This window comes from Haliotis rubra, unplaced genomic scaffold (assembly GCF_003918875.1).
Source record: "Haliotis rubra isolate DU_JTF1 unplaced genomic scaffold, ASM391887v1 Scf38, whole genome shotgun sequence".
Taxonomy (NCBI): domain Eukaryota; kingdom Metazoa; phylum Mollusca; class Gastropoda; order Lepetellida; family Haliotidae; genus Haliotis; species Haliotis rubra.
In genome coordinates this window covers 962,393-977,249 of record NW_025767057.1, presented here as the reverse complement: position 1 = coordinate 977,249, position 14,857 = coordinate 962,393, and the positions used below count along the sequence as shown (strand labels likewise).

General features: G+C 37.2%; 1 protein-coding gene across 1 annotated transcript in view; it reads right to left on the bottom strand.

The window, feature by feature from the left end:
• LOC124286311 (potassium voltage-gated channel subfamily KQT member 1-like) overlaps positions 1–14,857 on the bottom strand; it is an 81,170-nt gene that overhangs the window by 55,394 nt on the left and 10,919 nt on the right. The window contains exons 2-3 of the mRNA XM_046722670.1: positions 2,679–2,805; positions 1,162–1,337 (exon numbers count right to left, since the gene is read on the bottom strand). Coding sequence (XP_046578626.1) covers positions 1,162–1,337; positions 2,679–2,805 — 303 coding nt within the window. The remainder of the gene's footprint in view (positions 1–1,161; positions 1,338–2,678; positions 2,806–14,857) is intronic.

Below are 14,857 nucleotides of genomic sequence, written 5' to 3'. Positions count from 1 at the left end.
GCTCGCTGACTTGGTTGACACATTTCATCGGTTCCCAATTGCGCAGACCAAAGCTCATGCTGTTGATCACTGGGTTGTCTGGTCCAGACTCGATTATTTACAGACCGCAGCCATATAGCTGGAATATTATCATATCTAAATGCATGGTTTCATGACACAGACATGCTTTAGCATAGTTGTTGGGTTAATATTTACATGTGCAAAATAGAACAAGCTCTTAAAACAAGGAATACAGATAAGAATAAATGCATATAAAAAGAAATTTATAATAATCAGTCATATCTTGCATAATGAACTACTTAGAATTTACCAACTTAGGTGACAGCTGATCAATCCCTTGAGATGTTCATCTTTAATCATTCATGTTGTCTGTGAAACAACTAAGTGTTACCCCTAGAAAACATTATTACCACTTCTGTAGAATAATGCTTAGTCTCTGAATATACATAATTTTTATGGACACAGATAATTCCATTTAAATTGAAAAGGAGCCCCAGTGAAATAACAGATTCAGAACCTGAGGAAATCTCGATTAGCTTCATAAAGGAATGGGCAGAAGGGAAAATAATTTAGTTCAGGGACTGTGAAACAGACTACCACTTCCGGTTTAAATGCTATAACTTTTGCATGTTCTTACAAGTCACTTTGTGAGTGATTGTCCTTCAAATTGACTGTGGCTTGTGACACTACCATAACAAAGGACAGGTATTAAACATGGTATTTAGAATCTATGATTAGTGAATAGATAATACTTTGAATTTCATGAATCCATCAAAACCTTTTTGAAATGTAAGCCATGTGTCATCCTCTGTCTTCCAGTGACCTTGACCTTATATAGATGCGATCAAGACCCTGGGCAAGAATTTTGTACATTAAGTTTTGTCAAACGTTTTAATGCCCTGTTCATACTGAGTGACCTTTAACTACAAGTTTTGAAATGAAATGTCAGAAAACAAATCCTGGGTTGTATATGTAGTGCATTAAGTAGGAAGTCACTTACAACTATCATAAACATTTGTTGTATGACAAACAGTTACTGGGTATAAAGTGGTAAGAGGTTCCAAATTTCATCAAACACATTAAGCAGTCTCACTAAGGAGATGAAAAGAAAATCATGCTTTTTGGGCCACAGAGTAAAAGGGTTCCCCAAGGACTCCTCACCTGTCTGTGAGCCCATACTACAGACCCAAGCAGTTTCCATGTGCCTCCACGTCTGTCCATCCGGACAAGACGCAAGATCTGGAAGAACCGAAAACCTCGCAGAGAGGAAGTAGCAAACATCTCCTGGGTGCTGCCAACAATCAGAGACACCAGGCTGGCCAGCAGCAGAATCACATCTATAACCAAAGAAGAAGAGAATCAGTTTCTTTATTATATCTACACACATAGATTGACAGAAGAATATGTACAATATAACAAAAAGTGTCAGTTTCTTCTTCATACAATATTCATCACATTTACAATACAACAAACAGTCTGTCAGTTCTTTCTTCACACAGTATTCATCACATTTAAAACACAACAGCCTCTCAGTTCCTTCTTCACACAGTATTCATCACATTTACAATACAACAAACAGTCTGTCAGTTCTTCCTCTACATAGCATTCATCCCATTTACAATACAACAAACAAACAGTCTGTCAATTCTTCATTTTACAACAAACAGTCTGTCAGTTCTTCCTCTATATAACATTCATCCCATTTACAATACAACAAACAGTCTATCAGTTCTTCCTCTACATAGCATTCATTCCATTTACAATACAACAAACAGTCTATCAGTTCTTCCTCTACATAGCATTCATCCCATTTACAATACAACAAACAGTCTGTCAGTTCTTCCTCTACATAGCATTCATCCCATTTACAATACAACAAACAGTCCATCAGTTCTTCCTCTACATAGCATTCATCCCATTTACAATACAACAAACAGTCTGTCAGTTTTCCTCTACATAGCATTCATCCCATTTACAATACAACAAACAGTCTGTCAGTTCCTTCTTCATACATTATTCATCACATTTACAATTAATCTACTGAACCAGATTAGATTTTTTGCCCAGTTTTGTATAGGACACAGACAAAGAAGACCAGTGGTTGAAATCTCAAACACAGCTGTTTGATGCTGAAGTGACCACTACTCCAGCTACATGGAGGTGATCTATAAATAGATTCAGTATCAGACAATCCAGTGATTGACACCATGAGCATCATTCTACATGTCTGTGATGAAATGGCATGTATCAAGGAAGTTAGTGAGTCTGACCACCAGATCCAATCGTTTGCTGATGATCAAATTTAACTTTAATCTTCATGGGGAAAGACATTGGGAACAAGTATCAACAGTGTATGAAATAAGGCCCGTCCGACAGCCCGAGACGGTCTAGATTTCTGACGGACGGTCTAAATTTACAGCTAGCCAGCCCGATGGTCTGGTAAAACTTGTAGATGTTCCATATATCTGAGTAAATTCACCATATTTGGTCTGGTTAAATCTATTTTGGGCTGGTAACTTCAAAATGTTTTGAAGTTACCAGCCCTGATGTCTGGCTTGGTTTTTGGCTTATTTCATACACTGGTATCAACAGATCATATTTTGGAATATAAAATGTCATCATACAAATAACATCAAATAACATGACATCTGACCCACAAGTGGTCATGTTTCACCCACCTATTAAGCAGAGAGGCCTTCTCATGAACTTTAGTCTACCCATACATCCTTGGTACCGCGACCGACACCCAGAGGACCACAGACGTAGACAGAACTCCATGGCGATCCACACCAGCAACACCACTTCCTGTAATACACACATCAACACTCCATAATTACAGTCTGTCTAATCAGTTCTGTGGAACATAGTACATACTCCTGAGATATTCCAGCCATCATGGCAAAACATTCCCAATCTGTCTGAGGCATTTATTACATCCTAATTTTGGAGAATAGATGTACACCAGAAAGGATGATAGCTGTTGCTGAAATATATTAATATATATGGGGCACACAATGTCTGTTGCCTTTCAGGAGCTTCTATATCCATCTGCAACATCACATTGTATTATTCTAACGACTACTTCAAAATATTTTTTAGAAAGGCAGAACAATTTTAAAAACTTTTGCATTTTCAATTTTTTGAACAGATATTACATTAAATATTGCTTGGTTTATTTGTTTCTTAAGTTGTGGCTCACATAATATTGCCTGACAAATTCTTGGGCTGAAGGATATGGTATTTTGTCAGCTAAGCTGTTTCCTCCAAATTCATTTTGTTGTTGTTGTAAATGTATCAACAAAAAAACGAAAACACATCGCAAAACACAGAACAGATTAATTACATTTGAATATGTTTCAACAGATTTTGAAATGGTATCCTTCCCACTTCTTTGCTGGAACAATGAGAAAGACCAACAATTGTGAAAATCTCAATGTATCTTGTCAGACTTGTGTACTACTCAAAAAAAGAAACACAGCACAGATTGTTGTCAATGTTTTATATGAAAATATGAGCATCACACGACATGGTAATGGAACAAAGTTACAGTAATGATTACAGCAGACAGTGTAGACAAGGTAAACAGTAACTTGCACTGTAAATGAAGGTCAAGGTCAGATGAAATCAGTACCGATTATGGCCACCATTAGAGTCAATCACAGCCTGACACTGTCTACCCATGGACAGAATCGGATTCCGGATGACAGGCCTGGGAATGTTCTGGTACTCGTCTCGCAATGCCCAAAACAAATCTGGAAGAGTCTGTGGCTGTGGATGACGTTGACGTACACATCTATCTTCGTCCCACAAGTGTTCAACTGGGTTAAGATCTGGTGATCATGAAGGCCACGGAAGAAGAACCTGAATGTTGTTCTGTGCCGGGAACACTGTAGTCAACCTTGCCTTATGTGGTTGAGCATGATCATGTTGAAAAATGACGTTTTGTCTGTTCATGAACGGAATGACATGTGGCCTGATGACCTCATCACAAAAACGTCGAGCTGTGAGATTCCCCTGAATGTGAACAAGATCTACCACTGTATGAAATGACCGCCCACACCATAACGCCACCCCTGCCAAAACTGTCGACTTCCTGCGCCCACACCATAACACCACCCCTGCCAAAACTGTTGACTTCCTGAACACAGTTTGTAGAAAAACATTCATGACGTCATCCATACACACGTGATCTCCCCGTCTGGACATCTCAGTAGAAAGTGTGACTTGTCACTAAAAATGACAGTTCTCCATCTCTGCATAGGCCATGGCTGATGGTTGACATACCACTGCTGTCATAGCTGATGATGTTGTCATGTGAGGATGATTCCTCCTGCTGGTCTTCTGGACGAACACCGGTCTCACGTAGACAATTCCTAACTGTCTGGTCTGAGATTCTGCGGAGAAAAGGCAATGAGGTTGTGATAGAGGATGCCGAAAGGAATCTGACGTAAGTGCTATAAACGGATGAGTCGGTCTTGGGCAGGCGTGGTGACACGTGGTCTTCCGGAGCGCGGTCTATCCTGTGTGGTCCCATGCTGTTGAAAACGATGCCACAGTCTTCCTGTTGTGCTCTGGAATATGTGTAGGCGCCTTGCCACCGCTGATTGTGATTCACCAGCTTCCAAATGTCCAATCACATTATTCTGTTGAGCCTCAGTAAATCTAGGCATGACTTTACACCGCAACTACATGTTTGAAAACTGTCACTAACATGGCCAGAACCCGGGGTATTTATTGCCTATCATGTACAAAAGTGCATGTTTCTTGACAAAAACGTGAATTTCTTTTTAAACCCGTGTCTTATGTGACATTTATTCCTAAAAATAAGGTTTGGGTTGAGTTTCAGTGATCGTTTTCTGCACAAAGAGATTCAAACTCGGGAAAGGGGTCAAGGAGGTATTGGTCACCAAAATATTAAAGTAACTAATGTTTGCGTTTCATCCTAAAGAGACCAGACCTGAAAATCTGTGCTATGCCTTCCTTTTTTTTTTTGAGTAGTATATATCTGTTTGTTGTATCTTAAGAGTCAGTTACACTGACTGTAAATGTTTATTTCTTACACTATTATTCACTAATATGCCTATCATTGTAGATATTCCACAACAAAAACTTGAAGCATACACGTCGGATCAGAATACACCCTACGTCCCACCGAGGAATCTCAGATCTGCCGATCAATCACTTCTTGTTGTGCCTCTATATAAACTCAAAACTTTCAGACATAGATCCTTCAAACATTCAGCTGCTTTCTTGTGGAACTCTCTCCCTACAGACATTAAATCTGCTCCAACTCTCTCAAGTTTTAAATCTCATCTAAAGACATTTCTTTTTCTTCGCTATTGACTGTCTTGTGTTTGCGCTTAGAGCATGGCCAAGTGTTGTGGAGTCAAGCACATTACAAATGATCTATATTATTATTATTATTAATACAACTGTTCACATTTTCAACGTGTACGGTCTGTTAGGGATTTTGTTTGAGAATAAATATTTGTTATCACTGCTTCAAGACACCCTTTTAAAGAACATCCCAATCTTTCCCTGCACACCTGTGTAACAATTTCCCAAACATAAAACAAGATTATGTAAACTACACAATGCCTTAGTTCATCACATCTCTGTCCACTGGCAGTTGTCTGATAAAGATGCAAGGCCATCATTACCTTCTATCTGACTGCATGTTCAACAGTACTCAAGCCAGTAGTTATAACTGACTCAAGTTTACTAAATATGTATGGTCCCCAGTACTCTCTGTGATGACAGACTACAAGACAATAACATCAACAACTGGATTGTCTGGTCCTCCATCACTGTACTGTCTGGTTAATCTACAGGCCGCATTTGCTGTGTGGTATCGGGTAAAATATTTACATTGTTTGGCAAACAAAGTGAATTGTGGGTGCTACTCCAGGATATGACCTACTTAACCTTTTCATAAACACCTTGAAGCTGAATTTCTCCACCAACTTGGGGGAACCAACTGCAAATCTTATGCAGATGAATTGCATGAGGATCATGCATCAAATTGCTGAAAAGCATGTGCAAATATCGTGCATGTGAACAGCTGCGTTTTGGTGTAAAGTTTTGTTAAGAATTCACCACTTTTCACTAAGTTTCATCATTTATTGAACTCATGACAATAATCTTTTCAATGTTACAAATTTGTTTTACAATACATCAGTTCATGTGTAAACAGTACCTTTAAACAGCATGGAATATTTTGCAAAATCTAGTTTAGAACAGTAAGTGGCTACATTTACACTAGTGATTCTAAACTTTTGATGGGTAGTATATATTATTTGCCCTTTGTACCAAACAGAATCTGTTTCTAAGATAGTCAAGACTGGATAGTCTCTTGTCTGATTTTTGTCATTATTTCCTCTATAGATACATATTGTTTTATTCTAAATGCATCTTTACAGCCCTTGTACAACACATAAAGTTCACCCAGCAGTGAATGAGTACCTAGTGGGATGAGATGGGCATTAGATTTTAACCTTCCAGCTACTAACAGACAGTTCGTGTTGTAGTCCTCACTTTAGATCAATTGACTAGGGTAATAATGGTAGTACTTTAGCATACACCTTGTGTATGGAAGTTAGTGCAATATACACTGTGTGTAAGTACACATTATTACATAAATGTTGAAGATTGTGTATTCACTAATAAAAGAATTTTACAGTAATGCCCTGTACTCAGACTAAACCCACATCTATAGTCAAGCTCTATATATCACGCCATGGTCATAAACTGTCTGAAATAAGACTTTTATTGAGTTTTTGAATTAGGGAATTCACCTCTCCTAAACATGTGACAGACAGGGCCATTAATTAAAGATTACAAATTCTCTTGTCTGTAATACAGAATCAATCATTAAGCAATTACAAAACAGATAATACAAAACTCTTTATGAAATCAACTTTTTAAGACATTAGTTTATAACATTACTGCTTGCTTCTGCAAATTAGGTTTCAATTCAAATATGCAGAGAACACTTTTTACCACATTTCAAATTATCCTTCTCCTCTGAGACAAAGTTGAAAAACATTCTCTGCCTAGTGTTGTCAAAATCAATTTATAACTTCAGTTAGCATCAGTGCATGAACAAAAATTTGCCAGTTTAATGAACAGGAATTTCCCCCAGTCCAGGAAGTTACAACAATGACCTTGCTCTACATGCCCAAGGAAGATTCTTGGAAATACCTTGGGGACAATTTTGAAAGACAGGAAATTCAAAAGGAAATCTTACAAGTTCTTTCAATATTCATACCGTATAACTAAACTTTAGTTGCTAATTCATTCAACTAAACATGTCTTCGGTCATTTTCTTAAAATCTGAGATATATTTACCCAGTATGATTGTTTTCATGATACGCTGTTGTAAATTCCATATTAGAAATGGAATCAGAGAAGCTTGAAAATAATTAAGGTAATATTGTTAGGAATAAGCAAATTTTAAACTTTATTGTCGTCCAGTACTCAGAGTTCTGAGTGTTCATTGAGGACAATTGACAAATCAGTGTAAGAATTCAACCTCATGTCTTTAGACTGACCTGTAAAGGATGAGCACAAGAAGCTTTAAATGAAAGGCTAACACTTGTGTGTCTAGATGCATAACAGCTGAATTGTGAAGGACTTTAAAACATGTGAATCATGTAGAGATGAACATGAGAGTAGTGCTGAACTGAACACCTGATTTGTAGAAGTGAACACCTGATTTGTAGAAGTGAACACCTGAATTGTAGAAGTGAACACCTGATTTGTAGAAGTGAACACCTGATTTGTAGAAGTGAACACCTGAATTGTAGAAGTGAACACCTGATTTGTAGAAGTGAACATCTGAATTATAGAAGTGAACACCTGAATTGTAGAAGTGAACACCTGAATTGTAGAAGTGAACACCTGAATTGTAGAAGTGAACATCTGAATTGTAGAACTGTATATCTGATTTGTGGAACGGAACGTTGGAATTGTGTAGAACTGATTACTAGAATTATTTCGGGCTGAACGTCATAATTGTAAACAGCTACACATACGAATAATGTAGAGCTTGTGGTGAACACTTGAATCGTGTGGAGCTGAGCAACTGATTTGAGCAGAACTGAACATAAACAAGTTAGATAATGACTAGTAATTAATCTTCAAAGCTTGTTGGTTGTTTAATGCCACACAGCAATTTTCCAGCCATATAACAGTTGTATGTAAATAATCTTGACCACACAATACAGTGATTAACGTCGATCTACACAACTTGGATATGATGATATGCATCAACCAAGCCAGCAAGCTTTACCACCCGATCCTGTTAGCCGCCTCTTACGACAAGCAAGGCTTTCTGTTCATCTAATATTGAGTGAGTGAGTGAGTTTAGTTTAGTTTTAAGTTGCACTCAGCAATATTCCAGCTATATGGCAGCGGTCTGTAAATAATTGAGTCTGGACCAGACAATCCAGTGATCAACAGCATGGGCATCGATCTGCGCAATTGGGAACCGATGACATGTGTCAACCAAGCCAGCAAGCCTGACCACCCGATCTCGTTAGTCGCCTCTTACGACAAGCATGGGTTGATGAAGGTTCATTCTAACCCGGACCTTGCCGGGGAGACAAGCATGGGTTACTGAAGGTCAACATTCAACCTTCACGGGTGCTATGACTACAGAATATTCCAGAAACACTCATCTGATCATTTCTGAAATAAGCAAATATAATAGAAATATGATCTCATATTTATACTCTTATTTGCCTGTCTTATTTGGGTCCAATATAAGACTTTTGCACAGTCACATTTGAACTGTTTGAGAGGCATTCTAGAAGTTGTAGGCAATAGGAATGACAAGTCTTTATGGATGATGAACTTCTATACTAAAAGGCAAAAGAAATGTTATAATATTGGAAATGACATTTAAGCATCAATGCAGTATTTGAACCTTTTTTTAATATACACCGGAAGTCAAGCTTGAGGAAAACATGAATCGTGGTCGTATAGCCTGTTTTGCTCAATAAAGTATTGTTTGAGATTGAGGTTAGAAATGTTTGTGGAAAGGGAAGAGTTCGCACAAATACAACATTGAAATCGAGATGCACGTGCATCATGCATGCATTCAGGCATAAATTGTCGGTTTGAATGGCAATCATTTCACTTGTTTTCTGAACACAGCAGCTATGGATACTTTAACGAGACATCAACGACAACAAGCCATTGGACGTCAAGATGCTGGTCAACATGCTCGAGTCATTGCTTATAAATTCAATTGCAGCCTACGAACGATAGAATGTCTTAGACAGCGATACAACATCACCAACAGCACTGACAACCGCCCACGTAGTGATCAACCCCGTGTAACAACACGTCGACCGGACTGTCATATTGTCCATCAACACCTCTCTTTAACCTAGCCATAGCTGCTGTGTTCGAAAAACAAGTGAACGATTGCAATGCCAGCCGGCAATGTATGCCTGAATGCATGCACGATGCACGTGCATCTCGATTTCAATGTTGTGTTTGTGCGAACTCTTCCCTTTCCACAAACAAAAACATTTCTAACCTCAATCTCAAATAATACTTTTTTGAGCAAAACAGGCTATACGACCACGATTCATGTATTCCTCAAACTTGACTTTCGGTGTACATTAAAAAAAGGTTCAAATACTCCATTGATGCTTATATGTCATTTCCAGTATTACGACATTTCTTTTGCTTTTCAGTATATATTGTACAATGCGCCAATGTTTCAACTCATTCACAACCTCATGCTTGAAAATGGTATAAGTATCTATACCGAAATGTCACTATTGTACAATAAAGAAGTTGATCATCCATAAAGACTTGTTGTTCCTGCAGTCACATTTATCTTGCTTTTAATAATTCAGCATTTAACTGCAACCATCTGGTTCCTATCTATTGAAAAGCGTGAATTTTTCTTCACTTGAGATGTAAGTTTTTTCACTGAAAACATCTTCACACAAAAAAAATAAAATGGATCAATCTTTGGATGATAAAATTTTGGACAGGAAACAAATGACTTGACTGATGACATTTCAGCCACAGATGTATATCAGCTCTCTGACAAGCAGGCAGTTCTTGAGGAAGGACATGAGATGGGATATTTGATGAATAGTACATGCTTAAAATTCGATTACAGTACAACTCTGAGATCATCTCTTGAGGAATGGGTTGTAAATATCTGATTCAAGCCCACAAAACCATTGATGATGATAAGTCTGACTGACTGACTGAGTTTGGTTTTACGCCGCTTTTAGCAATATTCCAGCAATATCACGGCGGGGGACACCAGAAATGGGCTTCACTCATTGTACCCATGTGGGGATTCGAACCCGGGTCTTCATCGTGACGAGCCAACGCTTTAACCACTAGACTACCCCACCGCCCCTGATCATGACTAGTACCTAAATTTCATATCCAAATGTGAAATAAATTCCATTCTGACATCATACACATAATATGTTTAAATTTGAGGCATATCTTGATAGGTTTCAATACTCGGCTGTGTATTTTGCTTTAGTTTATTAAAGATTTATTGAATTCACTTAAGAAAACTGATGAATGTTGACAGGTTTTAAAAGCTGTGGAATGCTACCTGTTTCACTGATACTGCAGAAGGACACATGGGCTGCTAGTTAATTCCCTCAACCTGTACTCGGCCAGGGATTCTCTGACTTTCCTTCATGAATGCAGTTGGTTTAGCTAAGATTGTGTGTTGACAAATGCGTACGTAGGAAATTTATGCAGGCAATCAAATTGCTGGAAACTTGGTATATATACTGTGGTCTTGGAAGAAACAATGGTAACAGGATTGGGTGGTCATACATTACACAAATCAGTGCTCAAGGTGTAATCACTGTATTGCTTAGTCCAGACTTGACTACCTACGGACAGACAACATGGCGGGTAGTGATGAATACAGTGTTAAACACAATATACACCAAGGGACCAAAGAAGTGTGTAAAGCAGGGAAATATGGCTTATTGCAGAGGTACAGATAAGCTGCGTATCTGCGTAAATTACACAAATATTTATATGAAAACTCCATTACTATTAAGTCTATTGCATACAAGTATGCTTGAAGTTTTGTAAACACTCAATACATTTGACCTTACATGTGTACACACAAAAATGTAAAATCTTAGCTTCATACCGGTGGATAGTTAAAATAACTGAGGTATATTCAGAGGTTCTATTTCAACACATGAACTTGGCAACTTGCAGTCTTTCTTATCGTTTCTCATATTACAGATCAAATAAGAACAACAAACATGTGAACCAACATTTAACCTTTATCATATTTTTACAATAAAGGGAAAATAGCAAAACACCCAATTGAGTTTGAGAGAGCTGGGTACAATATATTTGGTATCTCAATGCCGAGGAAAGGAAAATTAAAATACCCAGTAGAGATGAACACAAGTGAGTACATAACTCAATGACCCAAAACTTTATCTGTAGCTCTGTTATTGGATGGAGGCAGAAACGCCTCCAATCTTATAATCAGGCTGAATATTTGCTATATACACTTGGAATATTCGAAATAACAATCAACCAATGATACTTAGTCTCTTTCTATTTTGGCAATTCCAAATGACCAATGAAATTAGCTGTAGCAAATTAGGAGGCATGTGACCATGTGGGTAATCCCAAATAATTGTCCCACTTTAATGCAGAAACTGAGTTTTCTATATATCTCTAATTTAAACACATTCTGTGTTTTTACTGATCAAAAACGTTAATAAACTAATACACTTTCAATCAAAACAATTTTACACATAATAGAGCACACCTGTACTAGCTCAGTGCATGATTTCAAATTGCAGAATCAGAAAATCCATTCCATTTTAGTAGCACCCATTAGCTTTTTCTAGATACATAGCGCCCACATACATGAGTTACATAGTGCTCATGTGTGTTACTATTTTAGGGATGGAATGCCCGCTCGTCACAGGTCACGTGATTCAAAATGATGCTGCTGACATGTGAGAGATCGAATGAGATGTTTGATGGGTTGTAAATATTTATCTCTGGATATTTTGAAAATAGGGCGCACTTGTAGGTAAACTTACAAAGAAGTCATTCATATAAAGTTTTCATGCGTAATAATCGTAACAGGTGCTTGAAAGTGTGACAAAGGATTTCTTCCATTGTGGCCTATACAGGTGCTTCATAGCATTCGTGTATATAAGTGCAATGTATCTTAGTTAAGACATGGGTAGACATGACAAAGACCTATGATATGAAATGTCATATACTGGAGATGAGAGTACCATATTTGCGATGCAAGTACTGATCTTTAATAGACGTAACTCGCCTCCAACGTTGCCTTTTTAAAAGGCTTTTCTTGTTTGTCTTAGGTTAATGATAATATACTAGGCAGAACTCTAAACTTTCAGTAAGACACAAAACTTTGATTACGCATATTTACTCATCAAACATGGAACAGATCCATCAGGACAACAATGTTGTTGATTCAGATTTAAACTTTGATGATTGTGATCAAAGTGATAAAATGTTTTAAGCATTTCAATCTTCTTAAAATGTTTAAAAAGACTGCTCTTTGGGGGAACGTGAATATTAATGTCAATGGAAATATGGATTGCCTGCATCTTTTATAGTTGTCCACATCTTTGTATCTGGCTTCACTGGCTGGTCGGATTCTCCTCAATCAGCAACAGCCATTAGAATTTGGGGACATTCGAATAAAGTAAAAAAATAAGATAAACTGCTCACATGAAAATATTATGCGTAGAATGCAAATAGCAATTCTCCTGGAAAAAATGTTACATTATCTTGGGTAAAACATTTATCAACGTACACTGCATCTTATTATTATTCATGACGTCAATCTGGCATACTGATGAAGCTATTTATCATGAAACATAGCATCTAGCTGTCTGCCTTAATTTAGTGTTTGTACATGTCAGGAATTAGCTATATTTTTTCATTTTCAAATTTATTTATTGCAATTGCAACAAACATTAGTGTTGAATATTTTTACAACTTGTACTAATGGACAGTATTGTGGATACATTGTCATTTTCTCAATACAATTGTAGCTAACCTAGATGTGTCATCAACAGTTTAAATTGTCAATCAAGACAGCCTAATAACATTTTTTAATTTTCTGGTATCACTGTTACTTAAACACTTTGACATAAACATCACAGAGTAGATGCATAAAACAAGCAACAAAATGTTCACAGTGTTTCCTTATTTTCAACAAAGCCTTTGTTTTCTCTTTTACAAAAATAAATTGCAGTTTCATCTGTAATAGACCTGTGAAGATCCAGGTTAGAATTGGTCTTCAGTAACCCATGCTTGTCGTAAGTGGTGACTAACAGGATTGGGTGGTCAGGCTTGCTGACTTGGTTGACACACGTCATGGCTTCCCCATTGCTCATGCTGTTGATCACTAGATTGTCTGGTCCAGACTCAATTATTTAAAGACTGCCATATAGCTGGAATATTTCTGAGTGCAGTGTAAAACTAAACTCACTCACTCACTCATCAGTTATATTTTAACATTTTTAACCCTGTTACAGAGGCAAACTTTACAGCAAAATTTGAGCAAATAAGATTCAAGAGTTCTAAATACAAATGTTGCTAATCATGATATCTTTATATTCTTATGCAGTTATATCATGTATACACTATACAGTGGATCATCTTTCTAAACCTTGTGGTTCCTGAGAATAAAATAGTTAAACATTTTATTATTTTTAATTATGAAATATTTAAAGATAATATCAATACATGCTACTTATTTTAAAAATCCAAATAAAAGAATGAACATACATACCATTGTGTGCCATTCTCTGGAAATTTCAGAAAGACATCTACTGTTTCAAAATTGCATTTATGAGTATTGCTCAAGTGCAAAGGTTAAATTTATCTGAAAGTGTAGAAAACGCTAAGCTCCAGTACCGAACCATATACCAAAATTCATTACTGATACAGCAGCCATATTGAAAATCATATTCAAATCTCTTGAGCAAACTGTGGTATCTTCATTATTGACGATTGAACTTCATTGATTCAGTGGTTTCTGCAGAGGAAGATGTTTACAGATTCTGTCACTGATGTACCCTAGACATCACCTGCCTTGACTTTCAGTCAAGTGAGCTAAATATTCATGCACTTGTTTCATTCATACCATCCTATTCATATATAACCACATACAGAAAAACAAACAAATTCTACTAAAGTCGGCCAAATTTATTACCCAGCCCACACACATCTTCTTCCACACGTGACATAAACCATTCACTCTCAAATGGTATAAAACCCTAAATAGAGCATCCCAAAGTGTCACCAGTGAGGTGGATCCTGTGTATAAGCCAAGAAATGAGTCAATACCAATGCCAGCCATTAATAGAACCCACAAGGAGACTGAGGAAGACCTCAAGTAGAAACTGTAACAAAGGTCAAAGAAGGCCCCACCATCTTGATTAGCTTCAGTTATTTTGATATCTCCCTGTGGGCTGGAGTTCCAATTGGAATGATATGACTTGCTCCCTACCTTGCTCAATCACAAAGAACCACGTGCCAGAAATACTTGGACTTCTTCATTTTTGTTGATGGATATAAATCTGGATTTACATGAGAAATGATGCAAGACTAATTTGAATGTGTGTCCTGGCAAACAAATCTATATCAGTTGTGCAGAAAGCAGCATCCAATCAAACTTCACTTACAGTAAATCCTTAATAACTTGAAACCTAATAACTCTATATCTTATTTGAACATGCAACTTCATGTAGAGAGAGAATTGCTCATTGCACTTTAGTCTAATATTGTCTGAAAGTATTGAAAACGTGATATGGTTCTGGTATGTTTCAAGAAAAATTGA